The sequence below is a fragment of the Phocoena phocoena genome, chromosome 8 (genome assembly GCF_963924675.1).
Source record: "Phocoena phocoena chromosome 8, mPhoPho1.1, whole genome shotgun sequence".
Taxonomy (NCBI): Eukaryota; Metazoa; Chordata; class Mammalia; order Artiodactyla; family Phocoenidae; genus Phocoena; species Phocoena phocoena.
Genome location: NC_089226.1, coordinates 97433266 through 97459595, shown reverse-complemented (window position 1 = coordinate 97459595; position 26330 = coordinate 97433266). Strand labels below are relative to the sequence as shown.

General features: G+C 39.8%; 1 protein-coding gene across 1 annotated transcript in view; it reads left to right on the top strand.

Moving 5' to 3' along the window:
• The first annotated feature begins 814 nt into the window (after window positions 1–814).
• FNBP4 (formin binding protein 4) overlaps window positions 815–26330 on the top strand; it is a 37429-nt gene continuing 11913 nt past the window's right edge. The window contains exons 1-14 of the mRNA XM_065882434.1: window positions 815–1037; window positions 2024–2113; window positions 7922–8058; window positions 8580–8763; window positions 9368–9515; window positions 9618–9738; window positions 11544–11879; window positions 12924–13134; window positions 16474–16598; window positions 17494–17598; window positions 18494–18627; window positions 19619–19806; window positions 24703–25013; window positions 25559–25703. Of these exons, the coding sequence (XP_065738506.1) occupies window positions 815–1037; window positions 2024–2113; window positions 7922–8058; window positions 8580–8763; window positions 9368–9515; window positions 9618–9738; window positions 11544–11879; window positions 12924–13134; window positions 16474–16598; window positions 17494–17598; window positions 18494–18627; window positions 19619–19806; window positions 24703–25013; window positions 25559–25703 (2458 nt within the window). The remainder of the gene's footprint in view (window positions 1038–2023; window positions 2114–7921; window positions 8059–8579; window positions 8764–9367; window positions 9516–9617; window positions 9739–11543; window positions 11880–12923; window positions 13135–16473; window positions 16599–17493; window positions 17599–18493; window positions 18628–19618; window positions 19807–24702; window positions 25014–25558; window positions 25704–26330) is intronic.

Sequence of the window (26330 nt, the reverse complement as noted above, 5' to 3'; positions counted from 1 at the left end):
AGGAAAATAATTTTGCCACACGGTGCCGTAGTTTTTCCAACCAGTGTGAAGGAATAAAAGTTAGAAAACCGCTCCGAGTGGCTGGCTCCAGAATGGGACAGGGGAGAGGACAGTGCTAAAGGAAGATAAACCTATGAAAGCGGCCACGTTCGGAAGGCTCCTGTATCCCATCACAATTTAGGCTCTACCCTCGTATGCACTATGTCGTGATATTTTTCCACTTGATAAGCCACACGATGAGACGTCATCTTCGTGCCCCAAGAAAAAATTCACAAAACCATAAAAGACCTACTATTTTACCTAATGTTCGATGTTATATCCAAAGTAAGCCACAATAATCAGGGCGAAACTTGGGAGAGGGCCTGGAAACCAGCACACCTTCCTAGACGACAAACGACAAGAAACACATAGGCAAGAACGGGTACAAAATGGAGGACAGGACGGTAGAGAAAAGACTCCGCAAAAACCGCATGGGTGGAGCCTGACGTAATTGGAAGCAAATCTAAACTCACATCCTTCCGTACTATTCGCTTGACTCTGACCCCTTTTCCTTGTCCATTGGCTACCGGGTTCTTCAATGTGTCAAAACAGCCAATCGCCTAGCCCCGTGGGTAAAGTCCTCCTTCCCCCCCGGGGGAGGAGCCAGAAGAGTGTACGGGGCCCAAGGCGCTTGCGCGGGCGCACGCTCCGCCGGTTAAAAGCGGATCCTTCTAGGAGGCGGTGTCGCATTGTATGAATATTGATTACGCAGCGTCGCGCCGAACGCCCGCCCCTCTAGGTTGCCCGACGCTCGCAGCTCGCGCTTGGGCTCGCGATGGGGAAGAAGTCCCGGGCGGTACCCGGCCGTAGGCCGATCCTGCAGCTCTCTCCGCCAGGTCCGCGGAGCAGCACGCCGGGCCGGGACCCAGAGCCGGAACCCGACACCGAGCCGGACTCGGCGGCGGCGGCGGCGGCGCCCAGCCAGCCAGCCCCGGCGGCGCCGACGACGACGACCGCGGTCACTGCCGCCGCGGCTCCGGACGACTCACCTTCAGAAGGTAAGCGTGCGCGAGGGGCCGCGGCGCCTAGGTGGGGCGTCCGAAACTCGAGCTCGGGGCTCGCGGCCTAGGCCTCTCGGGCGAGTCCTAGGAGTCAGAGAAACCCGGGCGGGCGGCGTCCGCATCCGAGGCCTTTTTGCGTGCGGCCTGCGGTGAGGACGGCTGTGAGCCCAAAGCTGCGGAAGGGGCGGCGGAGCCGTGTGCGCCCGGCCGGAGCCGACCCAGAGGCGCCATCTCTGGTGCAGGGATTGGCCCGGGCGCCCAGTCTGCTCAACGTCTATTCTTGGCTTTGAATAACTTACGGGGTAAATGTGAGAGTATGCGTTTCCGCGTCCTAGGCTTGGTGACCGTGGAACCTGCCGTTTCCTACACGGCATCGGCTTTTCCTTTTCGTTTTTGTTGAAATTGAGAGAGACCCTTTAGAAGTGAGCATACCATTTTTATTATGCCAGCTAAAATGTAAGTAACCCCTAGTTGGAAGGTTTCCCAAAAATCCCTGGAGAGGTGGTGTTTGTGGGTTCCCAAGTACTTGTGTTTATCCCTAGAATGGTACTTGGGTTAAGAATAACCGGACTGGGCTATACTGCAGGGGCCAGACGCCGGAAAAGCCCCGACCATTTCAGGTTTAAAAAACAAAAAAAAATCACGTTGGGTGGCTCTTGCGAAAAAAATGCTCTAGTTGTGCTTTTCGTAAAAGCCTTCTGGTAGCCAGGAGAAGATTTATTCTGTGTGTGTATTTTAACTTTGGATTATTTCAGATGTAATTTTTATATACGGTGTTTAAATTCTTAATGTTAAAGCCACTAGGCAGATGGAAGATTCTAGTTATACTGGTTTTCTTTATTTGGGTTAGTGATGAGTTACAGCTACCCTGTTTTGATGAAATCTAGACTTGAGACGTCACAGATTGTTTTGTCACCTGTATAGTTTTTTCTGTGTTCCATCGTCTGACTGTAGTTTTCTTTTGTTTGCTTTTTTAACTCCAGATGAACAGGAGGTGGTGGTGGAGGTTCCTAGAGTTCAGAATCCTCCCAAACCAGTCATGACCACCAGGCCCACTGCCGTTAAAGCAACAGGTATAGTTTTTTTTTCGTCTTTTCTACATTAGGATCAAACCGTGTTTGTATATAGTGTTTTGATGAATGTTTCAGTGTTGCTAATTTATATTCCTCCCATAAAATGGAAATTTTAAATCTTTGTGAGGGCTTGTTGGTATATATACTTTAACCAATGTAAAAAAATTTTTATTTATTTATTTGTTTATGGCTGCGTTGGGTCTTCATTGCTGCGCACGGGCTTTCTCTAGTTGCAGGGAGCGGGGGCTCCTCTTCGTTGTGGTGCACAGGCCTCTCACTGCGGTGCCTTCTCTTGTTGCAGAGCACGGGCTCTAGGCACGCGGGCTTCGGTAGTTGTGGTGCGTGGGCTCTAGAGCGCAGGCTCAGTAGTTGTGGCACACGGGCTTAGTTGCTCCGCGGCATGTGGGAATCTTCCCAGACCGGGACTGAAACCCATGTCCCCTGCATTGGCAGGCGGATTCTTAACCGCTGCGACACCAGGGAAGTCCCTTAACCAATGTAAAATTTGCTGTTCCTTTTCTCTGTACCCAAATTACTTTGTACTACTTTTTCTACTGATGCTATTTTGTAACTAGTTTTCTAGCTCCCCATTATCTTGGCATTCTTTAGGGACACCAACAGTGTCTTTTCATTGTGTTATTTCTCTAACACACAGCTTTGATTGGTACCTAGCAAATGTTTGTGCAGCTGACAATTGCTCTTATTGATTATTTTTTAAGCATGAAGGAATATTTGCAGTGATGGTTTTGTAGACAAACCTGGGTTCAAATCACCACTCTGGCATTCATACTAAAACCTCAGGACATCATTTATCTGTAAAATAGATCTTACAGCCCTAAGTTATTTTGATGATTAAATTGAACAATATATATAAGTTTCTAACACAGCAAGTGCCAAGAATGTTAGTTTTCTCTGCTCTTTATGTATCTTGAAAGATTAAAATATGTTTTGATACTAAATATTCTATAATTGGTAGTAATTCTCTTCTTCTGAATTTGCAGGACTTTTTGTACTATGTGACACCTGAAATAATAGATGCTTGTTCCCCCCTACCCCGTATTTGCCACTTAAAAAAAAGTATGGGTTGGAAAAGGTAAAACCACATTGTGAGAGAAATTTCAGAACTAGGAAATAGCATTTTGTATTTGTAAACTACATATATTATTACATTTGGGTCTTCTAAGGATTATGTGCAATGGGTAGAATTTAAATGTTCTACAAGAAATTTCCTTGGTTGCAGTGTCAGTCAGCACTTCAGACCTTTATGTGCCTTGTGAACAGAACTGTTTTCATTCTGTTCAGCTTCATCCTGCGGCATAAGAATATATCAGCTTTACACTCCATCCCTCCCCACTGCCGTTGGCAACCACAGGTCTGTTCTCTATGTCAGTGAGTCTGTTTCGTAGGTAGGTTCATTTGTGTCATATTTTGGATTCCACATATAGGTGATATCATGTAGTGTTTGTCTCTTTCTGACTTGCTTCACTTAGTATGATGGTCTCTAGTTCCATCCATGTTGCTGCGAATGGCATTATTTTTTTTAATTTTTTTTTTTTATTGCGGTGCGCGGGCCCCTCACCGCTGTGGCTCCTCCCGTTGCGGAGCACAGGCTCCGGGCGCACAGGCCCGGCGGCCATGGCACACGGGCCCAGCCGCTCTGCGGCATGCGGGATCCTCCTGGACCGGGGTGCGAACCTGCATCCCCTGCATCGGCGGGCGGACCCTCGACCACTGCGCCACCAGGGAAGCCCCCTTTTTTTTTTTTTTTAATAGCTGAGTGGTATTGCATTGTATATATGTGCCACATATTCTTTATCCATTCTTCTGTCAATGGACATTTAGGTTTTTCAGATATTCTGTTTCTTCTTGACTCAATTTTGGTTATTTGCATCTTTCTAGGAATTTGTCTGTTTTAACAAAGTTGTCTATTTGTTGCTATAATTAGTTCAGAATATTCTCTCATAATCTGTAAGGTCAGTTATGAAGTCCATTCTTTCATTTCTGGCTTTGGTAATTTGTGTCTTGTCTCTTATTTTTTTTGGTTAATATAGCTAAGTTTTGTCAATTTTGTTGGCCTTTTCTCAGCATGAAATTTGGTTTCGTTGATTATCTCTATTAATTTTTTTGTGTCATTGATTTTTGCTTTTAATATTTATCATTTCTTTCCTTCTATTTGCTTTATAATTGTTTGCTCATTTTTTCTAGTTTCCTATGGTGAACGCTTGAGTTGTTGGGTTGAGATACCTTTTTTCTTTTTTGACTTAAGGCAATAAATTCTCCTCTAAGCAAAAAAAAAGAAAAAAAAGAATATATCAGCTTTATTCATTTCTTACTTACTAGTTGGTATACGCATAGGAAAAAGTTTAACGAAAACAAAAGGGAAGCAATTTTCCATTATTATTTGCATGGCTTTGTGAAACTGTAGATACTCAAGAATTGATATATATATATGTATATATTTTTAAAATTAATTTATTTTATTTATTTTTGGCTGCGTTGGGTCTTCATTGCTGTACCCGGGCTTTCTCTAGTTGCGGCGAGCGGGGGCTACTCTTTGTTGCAGTACACGGGCTTCTCATTGCAGTGGCTTCTCTTGTGATGCATGGGCTCTAGAGCGCAGGCTCAGTAGTTGTGGCCTACGGGCTTAGTTGCTCCACGGCACCGTGGGATCTTCCCGGACCAGGGCTTGAACCCGTGTTCCCTGCATTGGCAGATGGATTCTTAACCACTGCGCCACCAGGGAAGTCCCTTGATATATTTTTTTAAAGATGATTTTAGTTAAAGAATTTACTTTTATCACTATAAACGTGCTGAATTTCTTTGCACAAAAATGAAATTTAAATTTTAAGTTATTAAAGTATGCTTTTATAATATAGTAGAGAAGCATATGTTGTATTTTTATGCTAACAGATATTATGGTAAATGCATGTGAAGTTATCTAAGGGAAAATTTAGAATAAGTTCTGTTAAATTAGGCCAACAGACTACCATGATAGTCAACAGTATTTAAGCATCTTCTAGAAAAGGGTATTTAATGTGGTTCCATAGATGAGTCAGACATCTGTGAATCCCCTGAAATTGCACACTCAAGTGTGTCTTCCTGAGAGAAGGTCCACAACTTTTATCATTTTGATTGTTAATAGCTTTCTGTGACCAAAAGAGTTAAAAATCACTGTTCAGTGTTATGAGGAAATAGAGTTTCTAAGGGGCATAAGGCACAGTTACTGTTTGAAGCTTATCAGGAAAGTAAAGTATATATCTAAGAAATAAATAATTTGCTGCCCGATATCATTAGTTAATTTGCAAATTGTGTGGCACCATCCATTAGAGGTAAGCATATTGAGGTTTGAGGAGTCAGTGCTCCTCAAAAAAGACTGCTAAGGACTGGCTCTGAAGACTGGCCTTGTTTCCTCTGGCTTCATTTAGCAACAGCTTCTCAGTAGTAGTCTAGAAGCCTGGTCCTGTGAAGCTTTTGGCTTTCTAAGATTATGCAATTTTGTATAGTATTGTGAGATTTTTTTTTTAGTGTTATTCTAAATGCATACCTGTTTTTATTAATGTATAGACTAAATTTTCAGAGATGTAATTAGAACTTGTTTCATGCCTTGATTTTATCTTTTATTCCTTTAGAGTTACCTTTTGTCCCCTTAACATCATTTTATGTAATCCCATAATGGTCTGATTAATCATGAAGTGATATTGCATCTGGCACTATGCTGTAATTTGCTTTTCCTGTCCCCTGTTTGAGAGCATTTGAGTTGTTTACAGTTTTTGGTTATTTAAATAAAAGCTTTGTGCAAAAAATTTTTTGTAATTATTTCTTAGGGTTATATTCTCAGAGATGAGATTATCTAGCTATAAGAAACTTTGAGAGTTTTGTAGTTCTTGGTATATGTTACCAGATTGTTCTTAAATATTGTATCAGTTTATGGTGTCACTAACAGTATTAAGTATGTGTCTTTCCCCCAAATGCTGCGTTTAATCGTTTTCATTTACTTTGCTATTTAATTGTCATTATGTTATCAGGAGTTTGGAAGAGGTTTTAAGTGTGTAATATGAAAAGCTCTGAGTTGAAGAGAAAAAGACTAGGTGGAGCCTTGGCTAAACCTTTTTTAAAAAAATAAATTTATTTATTTTATTTATTTATTTTTGGCTGCATTGGGTCTTCGTTGCTGCCCGCTGTCTTTCTCTAGTTGCGGGGAGCGGGGGGCTACTCTTTGTTGCGGTGCGCTGGCTTCTGACTGCGGTGGCTTCTCTTGTTGCAGAGCACGGGCTCTAGGCGCACAGGCCCAGTAGTTGTGGCACACAGGCTTAGTTGTTCCGCGGCGTGTGGGATCTTCCCGGACGAGGGTTTGAACCCGGGTCCCCTGCGTTGGCAGGCGGATTCTTAACCACTGCGCCACGAGGGAAGCCCTTGGCTAAACCTATTGCCCTAGAGACCCACTCTGAGCCTGGGGAATTACCCCTGCTTGGGAATTTTGTAGTCAAAATTCCACACGGCTCACCTGGTTGGAACCTTTTATCAAAAGATATAGAATTAAAGAACTAAGGCCAGTGATTATTATTGTCTCTGAACTAAGAAGTGTGTTTATATAAAAATATAAATTTCCCATCCTCCGCCTTCCCTGAAAAACCCATCAGTGCTGAATACTAAAATGCAGATTTTTTCTGTACAGAAATGTCTTATGTAGTTCTATCTTTATCTCTTGTTCAGAAAATGTGGAAAATTGACTGGTATGACCCCACCCCCAAAATGAGATATAATATATTTGGTAACTGGAGATACTGTGAAATATCCATTTAAGAATCTTCCTAATCAGTTTAAAATAGTATTTTGGAAATTGATAGTGTAACAACTTAGCTATATACTAAAAAAATAATGAAGGTGAGATTTATGTGGCTAAAACAATGAATGTGAACTTTTGTATGATAAATGAAGCAGTTTGTGTTCATGTTTAGGTGAATCCATGAATTTGTTTACAGAATTATGACAGAGAAAACTAGGTTTTACCTCCTGATAAATCTGTTCAGTTACCAAGGCACTGGAAAATTTAGTCTTATTAATAGCTGCAAAGTCTAGCTAGACTTAAATATTTCATATACCTATTATAATAAAATGATATATGAAGAGGGTATATATGCTCACTTAATTGTAATATTAGAGTAGCCACAGGTGATACAAAAGGAAATGGCATAAACATTGATCAACTAGTAAAAAAGCGTATCATTTCAGTTTTTTTTTTTTAAGAAGGAAATTGCATTGCAGCATCACAGAGGCCATACCTAATACCATTTGAGTGGGAATTTTGGTTTTAGCTGGGTCTTTGTTTAGCTGGGTATTTGTTGCTAACCTAGCATGTTAGGTTCTGTTTTAATTTGTCACTTCTTTTTTGAGGAAAAAAAATCATTGAAAAAGAGCTTTGTTTTTCACTTTGAAAATCTCCTTGTTTCATTTACTAAACCCTAATTGGTTTACTTGTTTGAGATGGACACGTAAAACAACAAATTCTAAAATCAGGATCTACTATGTGTTATTTTGACAGAGGGAGTATGAGGTTGAATAATTGAGCATATATTTTGAAAAGGATGTCAGGTTGCTATGCAGATTGATTTTTTTTTTTTTTTTTTTTCAGATTGATTTTATTAGCTCTACGTGCATAGTCAATTTGTACCTCTTTTTGGTAGTTCATTGAAGACTTTTTTGAGGTTCTACAAGTAAACTAAATGGCTAAAGAATCATATTTTCTCTTGGATACTTCCTAGGACTTTTTGACATTGTTAAAAACGTTGCTTACCTTTTTGTTTCCAGGAGGTCTGTGCTTACTTGGTGCATATGCTGACAGTGATGATGAAGAGAGTGATGTTTCAGAAAAACCAGCACAGTCTAAGGAAGCAAATGGAAACCAGTCAGCTGATATTGATAGTACATTGGCCAACTTCCTAGCGGTTAGTGGTGCTTTTGTTTGGGTTTTTAGTTATTGAACAGTTTGGAATCTGAATTTCAAGTGGTTAGCCTACTTGTCAGTCTATGTCTGTCTCTCCTTTTTTTTTCAGTCTCTCCCCATCTCTCTTTTTGTGACAGTTGTAAGGAGAAAAATGGGGAAGAGGAGGGGTTTTTTTTGTTTTGTTTTGTTTTGTTTTTTCAGTATGCGGGCCTCTCACTGTTGTGGCCTCTCCCGTTGCTCCGGACGCGCAGGCTCAGCGGCCATGGCTCACGGGCCCAGCCACTCCGCGGCATGTGGGACCTTCCCGGACCGGGGCGCGAACCCGTGTCCCCTGCATCGCCAGGCGGACTCTCAACCACTGTGCCACCAGGGAAGCCCAAGAGGAGGGTTTTGACTTGGGAAGCTGAGACTTAAGCTTCTCAGGTCAAAACCCTGTGTGTGGGGGATTTTTTTTTTTTTAAGTGATGGCCATTTTTCTGGTTTAATGTGATTAATGAGTTTGTCACTATTTTCATTCTAAAGGAGATTGATGCTATAACAGCTCCTCAGCCTGTAGCTCCTGTAGGAGCTTCTGCTCCACCTCCGACTCCACCTCGGCCAGAGCCAAAGGAATCAACATCTGCCCTTTCTTCCACCACCCCAAATGGGACAGACTCAACCCAGACTGCAGGGTGGCAGTATGATACTCAGTGTTCACTGGCAGGAGGTAAACTTGATCCTTTGAGTTTTAAAGAAATCTAAAATGTAGTTCTTAAAGGTGTTCTAGGCATTGAGGTTCCCAAAGCTGAAAGCCTGTGTGCTTTAGCCCCAGACTTTAGAATTCTGGCTTCTTAAATACAGTATTTAGAAAATGAGAACGGCTAGGGTATATTTTTACCTACTGAAAGATAATTGTTTGCCTTTTAACCAGTAGCAGATTATGCTCGGTAAATAATAAAAGCCATTATTTTAAAAAGTATTTTGGGGTTCAGAATACATTTTTCAACTATCAAACTGCTTTTTTAAACCATGTTTGCAAAGATGACTGAGGAGGGGGGAGTGGCCCCCCCAGGGAACATTTGACAGTGTTTGGATTTCTGGCTGTCACAGCAGAGGTAGTGGATGGTGAGAGGAGGGTTTACTGCATCGGCTGGGGAGAGGCAAGGATGCTGGTGAACACTACCTCGGACTGCCTCCACAACAGAGAAGTGCCCTGCCCAGTTGTTAACAGTGCTGTGTTAGGTTGTTATAGCTTTAGAGTTGACTTGAGATAGAAGGTCAGAGTTGTGTGGGAATACGTGCTTCTTAAAATTTGTTTCATTTTCTTCTAGTTGAAATTGAGATGGGAGATTGGCAGGAGGTCTGGGATGAGAACACAGGATGCTATTATTATTGGAACACACAAACAAATGAAGTGACTTGGGAATTACCCCAGTATCTTGCCACCCAGGTGCAGGGATTACAACATTACCAGCCCAGGTAAGAATAGACTTGAAAAAAAAGTTACTAGAAGGAAATCAGTCTTATCTTTTGCTGATAATATTTGCCTTCTGTTTCTCTTGCTAAGTATATTTTTTTTAGTTCCGTAACAGGTGCTGAAGCTAGTTTTGTGGTGAATACAGACATGTATACTAAGGAGAAAAATATTTCAGTTTCCAGTAGTAAAAGTGCACCAGTCATAACCAAGCGAGAAGTTAAAAAGGTCAGTGTTACAACTTACCTCATCTGCTTATTTTTACATCTAAAGAACTTGAATGTTACTCTGTCACAGGTATATAAGCCTTCTGTTAATATTTTACAGCATAGATGTGAAACAGTATAAATTTTGTTTCTTAAAGTTTTACATAATCTGTGTCTGTTTATTATATGGCATTTATAGCAGTTACCCAGTTCAGTGGTGCTTTTGGAGCTTTAGGGTGCAATAGAGGCTCCTTGAGTCGTTGTGAAGGACATGGGAGCAGCCAAACAGGCAACGCTTCGGGTCCCCTTCTCTGCTTCAGAATAGTTGTATTTTGGGATTCCACCTTTTTTTTTTTTAATATAAAGATTGGCGACCTTAAAAACTACTACTAATAAAACTTGACCATTTTTGTAATCTCATCAGTAAGAAAAGTAAGTTGTACTCTACAGAGAGAATGTGTTGAATTTTAATTTATCTTGAATTTTTGAATGATGACGGAGTTGTATCAAAAAATGCTTTTACAGGGCTTCCCTGGTGGCGCAGTGGTTGAGAGTCCGCCTGCCGATGCAGGGGACACGGATGGGTTCGTGCCCCGGTCCGGTAAGATCCCACATGCCGCAGAGCGGCTGGGCCCGTGAGCCATGGCCACTGAGCCTGCGCGTCTGGAGCCTGTGCTCTGCAACGGGAGAGGCCACAACAGTGAGAGGCCCACGTACCGCAAAAAAAAAAAAATGCTTTTACAGAATAAGTTCACCTTTACACCTGTAAGAGGGAGGTAGAATAAATATCCCAGTGGAGGAGGTAGACACTTTAAATGTAATCACACATTTCATTTTAGAAATATTTCACTTTCCTCTGAATCACCTTCACAGCATATTTGTGAAGTTATCTCATCATACAGAAGAGGAAGATGAAGATTTATCCAGTCATGCGTTGAACTGGCAAGATTCTGATCTTATTTAAATCTGTTTCTTACTAGTCTGCCTTTTGATGTACAGAGAATAGAAGAAAAGATATGTTTGAGTCCCACCCAGAACTGTAATACTGCCTTCCTAAAGTAGCAATGTTTCCATTATACATGTGTAAAGAAAATGGTACAAACATGTACACTAATCTGATGGGAGTCAGTGGTTTTTTTTTTTGTTTTTTTGTTTTTTTGTTTTTAATAAATTTATTTATTCATTTATTTATTTTTGGCTGTGTTGGGTCTTCGTTTCTGTGCGAGGGCTTTCTCTAGTTGTGGCAAGCGGGGACCACTCTTCATCGCGGTGCGCGGGCCTCTGACTGTCGCGGCCTCTCTTGCTGCGGAGCACAGGCTCCAGACGCGCAGAGCTCAGTATTTGTAGCTCACGGGCCCAGCTGCTCCGTGGCACGTGGGATCTTCCCAGACCAGGGCTTGAACCCGTGTCCCCTGCCTTGGCAGGCAGACTCTCAACCACTGCGCCACCAGGGAAGCCCGAGTCAGTGGTTTTTAAGAATATCCAGTGACTGAAAATTACGGTCGTTTTTATTTCTATTTTTATTTATTTATTTATTTATTTTTGTGGTACGCGGGCCTCTCCCTGTTGTGGCCTCTCCCGCTGCGGAGCACAGGCTCCGGATGCGCAGGCTCAGCGGCCATGGCTCACGGGCCCAGCCGCTCCGCGGCATGTGGGATCTTCCCGGACCGGGGCACGAACCCGTGCCCCCTGCATCGGCAGGCGGACTCTCAACCACTGCACCACCAGGGAAGCCCTATGGTCGTTTTTAACACGAACAATTAAATGTACTGTATATTTAGGTGAGATTTCTTTGAAAGTTAAGCGAAATTATTTTATTCTTTACAGGAAGTGAATGAAGGAATTCAAGCTCTCTCAAATAATGAGGAGGAGAAGAAAGGGGTGGCAGCATCACTGCTTGCTCCTTTATTGCCTGAGGGAATAAAAGAGGAAGAAGAGAGATGGAGAAGAAAAGTAATTTGTAAAGAAGTAGAGCCAGTTTCAGAAGAGAAAGAAACAAGTACAACAGAAGAAGCAACAATAGTAAAGCCACAAGAAAGTCTGTTGGATGGTGTGGAAGACCCTACTCAGGAGGATATTTGCAGTGTTGTTCAGTCTGGAGAAAGTGAAGAGGAAGAAGAGCAAGATACCCTGGAGCTGGAGCTGGTTTTGGAAAGGAAAAAAGTAAGTTTTTGAAGTTCTGTTAGATGTATTTTCTTCCTTCGGAACTGTCATACTCTGGGATTGCTGTGCTCAATTTACAGCCATCGTTGGGATTTTGTTTTTCTTATCCTTTCACCTAGATATGCTTATGTAATAAAAACTTGAACTATGGAGTTGTAGTTCTTTTGGTCCCTGATGATGCTTTTGGTAGTTGACAACCAATAAAGACTAACGTTGTTATGATTTAAGGATAGATACAGTAAGTAATGTATATCTTTGGTTTAGCTTCTTAACAGACAAACATTGCGAATTCTTGTGATAATTTGGTTTTTAACCCAACAGTTAAAGTACAAGTTGACTTCCAGTGATCACCTGTGGTATTGTGTGTATAGTTAAGTGGACCTTATGGGAATTCCCTAGCAGACTTGGCGCTTTCACTGCCTGGGCCTGGGTTCCATCCCTGGTCAGGGAACTGAAATTCCACAGACTTCTATGCGGCCAAAAAAAAAAAAGGAAAAAGAAAAGTGGGCCTTGTGGGACGATAACAGGAGAATTTAAGAGGAACCCATTATTTCATGTGCTTTCCTTCTAAGATAAATGATCCACAGGAAACTTTCTGATTGAGAAGTTGATTTTTACTTATTTTCTGCCCTGATTTTTCTTGGAACAGTTTTATCTACTGCTGCCTTGAGTATATACAAAGCAAAGTCTTAACAGGTGTTATAGCAGTAAATCACTTTGAAGCTTCCCCCTTTTGAAAAATTTGAAGCTATGGAGAGGGACCAGCGAAAGTTGAGCTTTATCCTTTGTGTACATGTATTAGAAAATTTGTTCATGGATCTTTAGAACCTATACCCTTTAAATCAGTATTTGTTAACTGTAATCACGAATAAACATTTATTGAGTAACAATAGAATTTGGAGCATAATGATCAATCCTGATGGAAAAATGTATTAAAAAATACTTCTTGTCCTCAAAGGATTTAAATTCCAAAAACACATGGCTGTCATTCTTGCTACTCACACAAATAAACGTTGGTAAACAGTTAATTCCTGTTCGTCGTAGGCAGAGCTGCGAGCCTTGGAGGAAGGAGATGGTAGTGTGTCAGGGTCTAGTCCGTGTTCTGATATCAGCCAGCCAGCATCTCAAGATGGAATGCGTAGACTTATGTCTAAAAGAGGAAAATGGAAGATGTTTGTTCGAGCTACCAGTCCAGAATCTACCAGCCGGAGTTCCAGCAAAACTGGACGAGAGACGCCAGAAAATGGAGAAAGTGGTAATTCGTGCTTTAATTAAACTTGAGAGTTGAAAGATGTAGAGGAGAAATCCCTCTTACCCTTTTCTGTTTTCTCTTCAGCAAATAGAACGATATAGCACTTTTACCCTTTTAGGAAATGCGGGGAAGGAAACTTCTGCCTTTTCCTGCTCCACCTCTAGTGGAGCAGTAAGAAATTGAGAGGCTAGAATCCATCGGGCTGTGTATTCACTACTGATTCGGGATAACTTCTCCCTCAAAAACAAAAAAATGAGATTGGGTCTCTCCCTCCCTTTTCTTTTTATCACTCACTACGGTAATTGTGATAATCTGCATAAAGACCGTGGATTCTCTTTACCTCTCTATTACCAGTTGGTAAACACGGCAGGCAAAGCCCACCTCTGGCAAACCCAGCCTCATCTTCCCTCTCTGTGTACAAGTTGTCCAGCCTTTGGTTGGGTGTGTAGATAGTCTGGTACTGTCATGAGGACCCAAGTCATCTTCAGGGTAATATAGAGGAGAACCTGCTGCATTTTTGCAGTCTGTTACCAGAACTAACTAATTTTAATCACCAAACCTTAGCTGAGTGTACCAAGCAGAAGGTACCTTATAGGTTACAGTTTAAAAATAACAAGTAAACAAAAACACAGGGAATAAATAAATGCAAACATCCTTGAATTTTTCTTTCCAATCAACCATATAGAAGAATATGAAGTAGAATTCTAAAAGTGCCCCTCCCCCCTTCGTCTTTTCACTGTTTTCATGCCCTACCCTGAGGTCCATTTTCTTTATTTTTTTATCTACATATATTCTTCTAGACCTTTTCCTCTTTTTTTATATACGTTGGTGGTTTTGTGTGTGTATGATGTGCATATGTAAATTTTACCATAGGAGAGATTAACCATATGGATTGTTAGACATACTTTTTTGTTTAACAGGGTCTTGAAGATTGTTTTTAACTACTGAATAGTATAGATGTCTTCATTTAACTCTTTCCCCATTGATGGACATTTGTGTCCTTGTTTCACTCTTAGAAGTAATATTACATTCATTTTATCCCAAAAAAGTATAAGTATTAGCCATTCAAATATCCATCAAAAGAGTAGTGGATAAATTGTGATGTATTCTTCCAATTGAATACTGAGCAGCAGTAAAAAATGAATGATCCATTGCTATACGCAGTAACATGGATTAATGTCAGGAACAATAATGTTGAATTTAAAAAGCCACAGAAGAATGCATATGTTAGTGCTCCATGTATATAAGTTGAAAGCTAAGCAGAAATATTGTGCTTAAAGATCTATCCATGATGAAAGTAGAGGCATTTACCAACACCATCAGGGTGTGTCTGGTGTGAACGTGTTGGGGGAGAGGCACAGGGAGCTTTGAGGCGTTATTAATAGTCTTCTGTTAGGCTGGGTTGTAGTTACTTGAGTGCTTATGGTGTTTTTTAAATATATTATACTCATTAGTTAATGATACTATACAATTAAAATAATGCTATAGTAAACATCTTGGTACATCTATCTTTATGCAGATTTTAGTACCATTATAGTATAGATTCCCAGTGGTATATTGCTAGGTCAAGGGGTATGTGCATTTTCATTTGATAGATCCTGCCTAACTGCCCTCCAAAATAATCAAGTCTTAGAGCTCTAGCAGTGCTTAAAATTGTTAAATTCTTAAACCTGCCATCAACTGTAAGATGTCTAATATACCAATGAACTATAAACTAGTAAGTGAGAGAGCAGAAAGATTTGGTTTTAGACAATATGAAAATGCAGAAGGAATATTAATGATCAAATAAAAAGAACAAGGCCATTGTATGAAAAGGTTAAGTACTTAATACAAAATTTTTTTTTTTTTTTTTTTTGTAATACAAAATTTTAGGCTAATGAAAGCTGTTGAGAGTGATGTTAAAGTCACATTTCTTCTCTAGATCAAATATTAACCAGCGTTAAGAAAAGGTACTCAAGTTTGTTTTTAGTCTGTGATCCTCCAGAGAGATTGATTTACATTGTACATGTGGATTAGTTTGGTAAGCAGGTGTTAAGCACACATAACAAAGAGTTCATATCTTTTAGTCCATTTAAGTATGTGGTAAACCTACCTATTCTTTTTTGGAGATTCCCACTACCAGCAGACAGCACCAACCAGAAGAGTAGGTAGGTCCAGTAAAGGCTGTCTACAGGTGTTAACCAGTTCAGGAAGGGAGTTATTTGGTATTTTAATATGCTGCTCTGGTCTTGAAAGCCTTTTTTTTAAAATAAATTCATTTGTTTTTATTTTTCGGCTGCGTTGGGTCTTCATTGCTGCGCATGGGCTTTCTTTCATTGCGATGCACGGGCTTCTCATTGCAGTGGCTTCTCTTGTTGTGGAGCACGGGCTCTAGGCACATGGGCTTCAGTAGTTGTGGCACGTGGGCTCAGTAGTTGTGGCTCGCGGACTCTAGAGGGCAGGCTCAGTAGTTGCGGCGCGCAGGCTTAGTTGTTCCGCAGCATGTGGGATCTTCGCGGACCAGGGCTTGAACCCGTGTCCCCTGCGTTGGCAGGTGGATTCTTAACCACTGCACCACCAGGGAAGCCCTGAAAGCCTTTTTATCAAAACCCATTTGATAAAGAACCGTTAGATATTCTAGCTTTTGTAAATAATTGAAGCCATGATTTTCTGGAAGAGAAGATTAGAAAAGATTAATAGATGAAGGAGGAAGGGAAAGCAGAAACTTCTTGGTAATGTGGTAAAACAAAGTAAATCATGTATATAGACACATTTTAAGAAAGGTGATTATAGGGGCTTCCCTGATGGTGCAGTGGTTAAGAATCTGCCTGCCAGTGCAGGGGACGCAGGTTCGAGCCCTGCTGCAGGAAGATCCCACATGCCGTGAAACAACTAAGCCCGTGTGCAGCAGTGAAGACCCAATGCAGCCAAAAATAAATGAATAAATTTATTTTAAAAAAAAGAAAGGTGATTATAAAGGATTAAATTTTTTGGCTCTTTAGAGACAGTAGGTTGATAAGTCACTAGGGCTTCCTTAACATGTAAGGAGAAAACAGGCAAAGGAGAGCACTAATAACTTTCAGATATTTGCTACAGGGTAAGAAAATGTATTTGGGGCTCTATTAGTATTGGTCCTTTTTTTTTTTTTAATTTTATTTTTTTTATTGAAGTATAGTTGATTTACAATGTGCCAATCTGTGCTGTGTACAGCTAAGTGACTCAGTTATACACATATAGACATTCTTTTTTTAATATTTTTTCATTATGGTTTATCAGAGGATATTGAATATAGTTCCCTGTGCTATAGAGTAGGACCTCTGTTTACAGTCCTTTTGATTTAATTTCACATATTTTCTTTTTTAGCAATTGGTGCTGAAAATTCAGAAAAAGTAGATGAAAATTCGGACAAAGAGATGGAAGTAGAAGAATCTCCAGAAAAGATTAAAGTACAAACAGCACCTAAAGTAGAAGAAGAACAGGACTTGAAAGTATGTATATTACTTAATGCAATTTGACAAATAAGTATTTTTAAATTGGCGAACCATTTTAAATAGGCCAACTACTTTCTTTTAGCAAGTAGTAAAAAGTAATCTTTACTATCTCCAAATATAAATCATTTATTTGGTTAGGTGAAAAGGTTATATTTAAGGCTGAAATAAGGAGCTATGAGACTGACTTGATGTAGAGAAATTATCTAAAAATAAATTCTAAATGCTTAATTACTTATAAGTAAGTCTCCATTGGAAAGCAGTAGCTTATCAAATATAGGCTTCTCTAGTTTGGAAGTACTAAAGAGACTCAAGTTACAAATTTAATTCCTGCATGAACTACTTGTCCTTACACAAAGGCATATTTGTTTCCAATTTCATTTCTGTTGCTAATGTCATGAGAAGAATTGGACCAAGTAAGCATGTGGCTCTTAAAGTGTGATCTGTTGGAAAAACCACTTAGCATATTCTTTTAACTTGAAAGAGTTTGTCCACTCACCAGCTAGTGTACAGCCGTGTAGATGGGACTGGGAGAATTAATTTTGTTCAGTGTGGGGCTAGTGTAAGCAATTAGTAATGGATAAATGATGGCTTGGACAATATTGGGGGTTATGTCATTTAGGACCTATTTTCAACTTCCATATCGTATTAGAGTAGATAGTGCGTCTAATTTCTCTTGACCTTGTCTCATTATTTAACACTTTGCTATGTGAATTATTTTACTGTAAATTAGGGTTTATCTTGTACATAACTAGTTGCGGTATGTGAGAAAGGCTGTTTATAGGCAGACCCATTTTTCTAGTATCTTCAACGATAAATGAAAGATTTTACATAATAAAGACAATTTTGCTCACTCTGTTTTTATTTTTCCTTTTTTTTCTTTCCTGCATTACAGTTTCAGATTGGAGAACTGGCAAATACCCTGACAAGTAAATTTGAATTCTTAGGCATTAATAGGCAGTCCATCTCCAACTTTCATGTGCTACTTTTACAGACTGAGGTAATTTAGCCATTTTTAGTACAAGCAGTCAATGTTTGAATGAAATGCTGTGTGTGTGAGGAATCTGTCTTATTTATGTTTCAGTCCTAAATTTAAATTTTTAATCTTGATGTATATTTGAACCACCAACCCAGGAAATAAAACTATGTATTAGCCAAAGCAAAACATAATTATGGAAATAAATACTGAGAGTTTGTGTATGATGATGATACTTAACCCCCTTGAATTGGCATATATTCTGTTTTTCTAAGAAATTAAAATTCTGTTCATAGTGATGATGAGACCACATAATGTTGAAAGTACTTTATAAGTGTTAAAGCACTATAGACTTCTTTGGCAGGGCGCAGGCAGGGGTGGCACTCAGCTTTTGGGATCTTAGTTCCCCCACCCGGGCCCACAGCAGTGAAAGCGAGGAGTCCTAACCACTGGGTCGCCGGGGAATTCACTATAGGTCTACTTAAAAAGAGAAGTTCTGGATCCTATTTGTAACCTGTGTACTTTACAATAAATAGGATTAGGTAAGGAATTCCTGTAGGAAGCTGACTGATTTCATTGAGAACTAAACCTTTAATTTTGATTAATAACATTACTTAATTGAATGAACTATCTACCCAAAAAATAAAGTTACTGGGGAACCATCTTAATATAGTCCAAAGGGAAAAACAAAACTACTGCTACTCATTTTCACAGATGTTGGAGATTTGACAGTACTGGGGTCCAGTCTCATTTTTGAGAACTCTGAAGAGCAAACAAGATTTTTTAGGCTGGGATTTCTTTTCCCGTTCGGTCTAGTCTGCTGCCAGAGTATACATCATGGACCAGAAGACTTAAGTCCCTTTTACCTCTGCCTCCTGACATTATAATAAATCTTTAACTTACTGCTTTTTTATTTTAGACACGGATTGCAGACTGGCGGGAAGGGGCTCTTAATGGAAACTACCTTAAACGAAAACTTCAGGATGCAGCAGAACAACTAAAACAGTATGAAATAAACGCCACTCCTAAAGGCTGGTCCTGCCACTGGGACAGGTACGCACTCTTCTCCCCTTTTCACCTTTCACCTTTGACATCTCAGACTTGATTTGTGATCACCACCACCTGACGACCTGACAGCCTGTCTGGAGACTGAGAGCAGCTGCGTTAGCGGTGCTGGGCAGGCAGAGCACCCCGAGCACTTGCAGAGTTTGGGCCAGCCACACGTTGGAGAAACAAAAAGCAATGTCTAAAGTGTTCCATGTAACGGATTTTTTCCCAAGATTGGACAAAGCTGGTTTTTACTCCAGAGTGTTGTTGCACGGAGTAGGGCGGGCTTGGGGGTTAAGCGCATGCGAGAGCTCTGTGCGCTTTACAGGACCTCTGGAAGCAACTACTCCTGATTAACCTCGGTGAAGTTAAGGAAAGCTTCGTGGCTGAAGATGTGAATGAAGAACAAGATTACTATCTTCTGCCAGCAGGTCAGATGAAAACATTTCTTTTTATATTTGGCTTTTCTTGATTTTTTTTTCGTTATTTGAAATCTTTGCTCTTTTATTTTTCAGCTCCCAGATCCTCTCCCTCTCTTTAGCTTTCACTGTGTTTGGTATCAAGAGTATGAAATGTGAATTCCACGGTTCAAGAGGGGAAGAGTCACCTTTCGCAAACTTCGTTCTCTTCTTTGGAAGGGAAATTAGTGTTCTAGGAGATTGAGTCCCTTTGCTAATGAAACTTGAAACCCTGTTAAGCATTGGCAAAAAAAAAAAAAAAAAAAAAAAGATGTGAGAGGTGTTTTTCTAAGTCATCTGTTGGAGTGAGAGGGCTCAGGGCTGTATTCACAGAGCTGCTGGCAGTGCAAATAGCTTTGAATTATCCTTGGTTCTCCATCCTCAATTGTCAAAGCTCTTTGTTGCCTTTGTGAATAGCAGTCCATTAAGAAGAGGTTCGTCCCTGTGAGAGCAGACTGCTGTCCTGGGACAGGACCAAATGGAAGTGTCTTTGTAGGAGAATGGGTCTTAAAACATGTGTTTTCTTTCTTGTAATTTAGGGATCATAGACGATATTTCTATGTAAACGAACAGTCGGGCGAGTCTCAGTGGGAGTTCCCAGATGGTGAGGAGGAAGAGGAAGAAAGCCAAGCACAAGAAAGTAGAGACGAGACTCTTCCTAAACAGACCTTGAAAGACAAAACTGGCACTGACTCAAATTCTACAGACTCTTCCGAGAATTCCACAGGTGGGACAATTTACCCTATATTAATTGGAGAGAAATTATTTTAGAGAAAAAAAAGACTTGTATTAACATGTAAAAGAAAATAATTTAAATCATAATCATAAATTTCTAACTAAAAGATAACGGCTTGCCCTAAGGAAAAGAAAAAAAAGAATGCAGGGCTTATATTGAAGAAAACTAAGGTAGTGACTAGTTGGAAATAAGCGTAGTATTGATACCAGCCAGACTCTGCTAAAAAATAAAATTATGAGCCGGTGTATTTTGATTTTAAAAGATTGTCCTATAACTATTCTGTCATGCCACAGACGAAGCTGTGGATTTCCAATAACAGGAATTCTAATTAATGCTAAGGAACCAGTTACTTAAATGGTCGATATTTATGTGGAGTAATAAGAGATTTGTTCTGCCTTTCTGTAGAGCACTTAGTCTGCTGATTTTGCAACCTCATTTTTACACTTCACTAATCTCGTAGGAAGTATGGTTGTTACAAACCAAAATGATCTGAATAAATGCTGTGAAACTAGGACCATACTTGTTTCAGAGAAGCAAAATAATTGATCATTGCAAATCATCAATATTCTCGTATAAAACAATTAAGATCGCTCAATCCAGTTAAAGTACTGTTAGGGAACTTCAGTTTGGTTATATATATTTTTTTTTTTTGCGGTGTGCGGGCCTCTCACTGTTGTGGCCTCTCCCGTTGCGGAGCATAGGCTCCAGACACTCAGGCTCAGCGGCCATGGCTCATGGCCCAGCCGCTCCGCGGCATATGGGATCCCCCCGGACCGGGTCACGAACCCGCATCCCCTGCATCGGCAGGCGGACCCTCAACCACTGTGCCACCAGGGAAGCCCTGGTTATATAAATTTAAAAAAGAAAAAAAAGGCTTTCACAGTTTTTCATTTACTCTGAGAATCTGAAGAACCATTGCTTGATTTCCTTATTATGGAAGAAGATACATTGTTTTTTTTCCTCGAAGTCCCCATCTTTCTTGGAATGACAAAAATAAGTGGCTAATGAAGCATAGTCAAGACTGTGATGAACAAACAGCCTTTCAATCTGAAAAACTGGTAGATGTTTGTTTAAATGATAGCATGTGAAGGTAAGAGTGTTGTGGAATGATTTCTAAAGTCATAAACCTTTGTGAAACTATATTCAATATTTTGTAATAACTTATAATGGAAAAAATCTGAAAAGTATATATATGTATAACTGAATCACTTTGCTGTATGCCTGAAACATTGTAAATCAAACTATACTTCAATTTTTTTTAAATCAAAAAATAAAGTCACAAACCTTTGAGGATAAAAAGATAGTTTTTTGTAAGATGGGAGTGAAGAGCTGAATTCTTACGTCCTCTGCTAATCAAAAATAATATTTTGTATTCTACTGGCTCCCTAATCCCAGTAGAAAAGTTCTGATTGTGTACCAAATAAAAATGGTCATGTACCAGTGATTTTGTTAACTTCTTAAATATCCTAAGAATCATTATCAGGTCACTCAAAATAGGCACCTATGACTGCAGATAATTTTAGAACATAGCAAAAAAGTGGTTTTCTACTTCATATTTCAGAAAAAAATTTTCTTAAGTTACAGGGTGTACCATTTTTATGAAGAGATTTTCTTTAGATTACTTTCTCATTCTTTGGGTAGTGAATAGTAGATACGTCTAGTAACTTGGTTTTATTTACTTTGTAATAGTTAGTGAACTGAAGAGGCTTGATGGTGGTTCTGGTTTGGTGATTCCCTTCTTGACCAGTGTCTAATGTCCCTTCTTATATGTTCTAAAGCTGAATATTCTAGAATTGCTAATGCTAAGTGTTGTGTGAATACCTTAGAGTTACACATTAAGTTACTTTCTCCCTTTGTTAATGACACGCAGTTGGTACTGTCTGATAAAGGAAAAAGCCACTGGTAAACCAGCTTATATATTTGAGCCTCTTGATTGAGAGCTACTAAAACCACATGATAAACTTGATCTAAATAAAATCCAAATCTTGTACTAAGGTCTTTGGAATTGAAGAGCAATACCAATCACTATTTTAAGCCTGTAAAGAAAGTGTCTAATGCTTGCTTTTTGTCAGCCCAACAGTGGTTAAAATCTTTTAAAGAAGAAAACGTATACACTGAGGAGCAAGAAAGTTTCAAAGTTCTGTTCATTTTTAATCCTTGTTCATTGTTGCATGTTTGAATTTGATATTATATCTCTTAAGATGAGTGATACTTCAAGATACCCAACATGTCTGTTTTGCTGGGCTTTTGTCAGGTTAAGTTAAGCTGCTTTTCCAAAAAGTCTTATTTCTATAATAATTTCTTGATTTAAACTGATAAACTGGCCTCTTGCCTCAAAATACTAAGCAATAATACTTTTGGGGGGAATATAGGAAAACAATAAAGGAAGCCTACCTTTATAAGAAAGAAAGCCTGATTTTCTATTTATATAAGTAAAGATTCATAGAAAAAATATGTTCTTGGAGAATTCAACATTTGTATCCTCACGGTATTCTCTTTTTAAGCTTGATAGTTTAAAAAATTTATTAGCACATAATAAAAGCTATGTATATACCATTTTAATCTCTCCTTGGACTTCAGACTTAATGTTCTCTTAAATGGCAAAATACCTCAACTGGGTTAAATTTAGAAATGAAGAGAAGCAGTGTGTAATATGACATCCATGGATATTCAAACTAGGATTTCTCGAAATTCTTTGTATTTAAGCTAAAAGAGATAATTATCAGTGTTACGATGCAGCTTTTATGTTTTGAGTAAACTTAGTTTAGGATTCAAATATTAACTCTAAAAGTGCTCCTTGTATGATCTAAATTTATCAAGTCTAGTTTGTTTCCTATTTACAGAAAGCTCAATTATTTCTGATTAACTTTGTTGAAGGTTGTAAACCACATTATTAATCTTGAACCTACTGTGTTTTCTTGATTTCCTCTGCATAGCAGCTTCTCACCATCATAAACATACCAGTATTGCATTATGCTTCTAGATGAGAAACCTACCAACATATAAATCTGACAAATTTGTTTACCTACCATATATTATGGTTGGTTTAGTAAAAGGAAGTTTAATAAGTTATTAATCCTCAGTGTTTACTTCCTCAGTTCTGATGTAATCTTGATGTACTATTATGTAATGTAGTAGACTGCCTGCCCATACCCAAACTGTCTACCAGTTAGTGTAGAGATTCATAAAGCTTAATAAGACACTTGAAGTCTTTTAGCTGGAAAACTACATTCTTGTTTTCTGGTGAATATTTTTCAGTTCCCTTTTCCTTGGTAGTAAGCAGTTTCTCAAAATAATTAGAGTAACCGTGTGAATTATGTTCTTCAAGTCTCTTACGTAATGTATCATCTACCTGTTCCATAAAAAAGTGAAGCTATTCTAAAAGCCAAATGGTTCATGGCTGCTTTGGTTTTACACTGTTGAGTGCCAGTGTGCTGTATTTTGAGCAAAGTAAGGTAAAAGGCCTTATCCTTGTTCTAGAGCCTTTTATAATAGAGTCGTTATTTAATCTACTGCTTTGACCATGGAATTTGACAGGTGACGGCATCTGGATCTCTACTCCGTGAGAAGTGAAATTTGAGATTTCTAACGCTCTTAGACTCCTGATATTTCACCAGGACATCTTGTTAAAATAGCACTAGGGGAGTTCCCTCATGGCCTAGTGGTTAGGATTCTAGGCTTTCACTACTGTGACCCAGGTTCAATTCCTGGTGGAGGAACTGAGATCCTGCAAGCAAAACGCACGGCTCGGCCAAAAACAAAAAACAAACAAAAAAAAGCACTAGACTAGGGGTCAGACTTGACCACTAAGAGCTATATGATCTTGGGCAAGTCATTTCCCTCCTGGGTTTCATTACCTTTAAAATGAGAGGGGTAAACTAGACGATTTCTCATGTCTCTTCTACTCCTAAATTCTATGATTTTAGGGAGAAAATCCCCTTCAGCATTCCTGGGATATATATCTAATAGTCCCAAATATTGTGAAACTTCCCTATTGACGATAAAGAGGGATGGGGAAGGCTGCAAGTAAGTATATCTTCCTATTTTCTCTAATCTTTAAATCTTTTCCCAGCAGAGAAAGGGTAGTAATTTACTATGACTTTTGCAAATTTTGAGGAAAGCTAACCCTGCAGCTCCTCAGCTATAATTTCTTAACTTCAGCAGCCATTTCAAATCCTCCATATCTTCAAACACCTCTTCTCTGTGTTATATTTATCATTATCATTTACCTTGAAGATTCATGCTCCCTGATTTCCCTTTTCTCATCACAGGAATAAAAAATTACCCTCCCTCATTTGTTGCTGTGATTTAGTAAATGAATAATTCACACAAAGGTGTGAAGGAATGATAGGATTGACAATACCCCCTTGCAAATGGATTTTTGAAACTTAGTAACCCAAATTAATTGAAATGGGGAGAGTTCGTGTGTTTTGAATGTGTACTTCTCTGGGTCATCCTTAATTACTTATCTAGCTCACTAAAAGATTAAGTACATGGAATCAGTATTGCAAATGCACATCATTCACTCACTTTTGAAATAAAGAAGACCCCAGAATGTTGGCTTCTAGTTGTGTATCTTTGAAATAAACTTCAGGTTCAGATGACTGAATTTCTCATTAAGCTGATGTGATGTGCTTCATTTACTCAGCCATAAATCTGTACCCAGAAAACAAGACTAGTATAACACAGCTGGGGCGAGTGCTAACAGTAAATTCTATAAATTTATCTTTTCATGGAAGTCATTTTTGAACTGAGTTTAATATTTCAGTGACATCAGTGTAGAATAGATGTCTGTGGGACAGGTTTTGTCTGTATAATCAGTTGAACATTTCTGTGTTCATGGAGTTTTAGTCTTGCTTTTTCCCTGACTCCTATTTGTTTTCATAGGTTCTCTTTGTAAAGAGTCCTTTTCTGGCCAAGTTTCTTCTTCATCACTCATGCCACTTACTCCATTCTGGACCCTTCTTCAGTCAAATGTGCCTGTGCTTCAACCTCCATTACCTTTGGAAATGCCACCGCCTCCGCCTCCACCTCCAGAATCCCCGCCTCCCCCTCCCCCTCCTCCTCCTCCTGCAGAAGATGGTGAGATCCAGGAGGTCGAGATGGAGGATGAAGGAAGTGAGGAGCCTCCTGCTCCAGGAACGGAGGAGGATACTCCATTGAAACCTTCAGCACAAACCACAGTTGTAACTAGCCAGGTGAGAAATGCCATCTGGCATTCTGAAAAGTTTTGGAGGACCGGGGCATGATTGACACGTTTTATTTTTTTTTAATTAATTAATTTATTTTGGGCTGTGTTGGGTCTTTGTTGCTGCGTGTGGGCTTTCTCTAGTTGCGACGAACGGGGGCTACTCTTCATTGTGCTGCACGTGCTTCTCATTGCAGTGGCTTCTCTTGTTGCAGATCACAGGCTCTAGGTGCGTGGGCTCAGTAGTTGTGGCATGTGGGCCCTAGAGCACATGGGCTTCAGTAGTTGCAGCGAGCAGGCTTCAGTAGTTGTGGCTTACAGGCCCAGTAGCTGTGGCTTGCGGGCTTTAGAGCGCAGGCTCAGTAGTTGTGGTGCACAGGCTTACTTGCTCCGCAGCATGTGGGATCTTCCTGGACCGGGGATTGAACCCGTTGTCCCCTGCATTGGCAGGCTGATTCTTAACCACTGCACCACCAAGGAAGTCCCTACATGTTTTATTTTAGAAGAGGGTACTTAACCAGGGCCTACAGCCACTGACTAGAATCTCTGTTTCAGACTTCAGCTGACTGTACCATCTCTAGTTCTCCTTCCACTAAAGCAATAAAGAGAAAAGCTACAGAAATTAGTACTGCAGCAGTTCAGAGATCAGCTACCATTGGTAGTTCTCCGGTCCTCTACAGCCAATCAGCTGTAGCTACAGGTAAGCATTGTGATTAAAATGTATTTTCATCCGTGTATTATCTTTGTTTCCAGAATTAGATATCATAAATTAATGTTAAAGGCTTTTCATTGCAAAGACAGTTTATGTGCATTTATTTCAGTTACTAAAAACCACTGTTAACATTGGCATATATCCTTCCAGGTTGTTTTCTGAGCATTTACACAACATCATTGATCTTGATGTTTAAGTACCTTAATGCTAAAATATTCAGAACACCAGAAAATGTGACTGGGTTTTTTGTTTGTTTTTGGGGGGATGGTTTGTGTGTTTCTTGGCAGGGGGTGGTGGTATATTAGAATCACTTTGTAGGTGATCTAACTCCCAATTTCCTTTTCCTCCTCCTTTTTTTTGGCTGTGTCACAATGTCTTTTTTTTTTTTTCTTTTTTTTTTAAGATGTTGGGGGTAGGAGTTTATTAATTAATTTATTTTTGCTGTGTTGGGTCTTCATTTCCGTGCAAGGGCTTTCTCTAGTTGTGGCAAGCGGGGGCCCCTCTTCATCGCGGTGCGTGGGCCTCTCACTGTCGCAGCCTCTCTTGTTGCGGAACGCAGGCTCAGTAGTTGTGGCACACGGGCCTAGTTGCTCCACAGCATGTGGGATCCTCCCA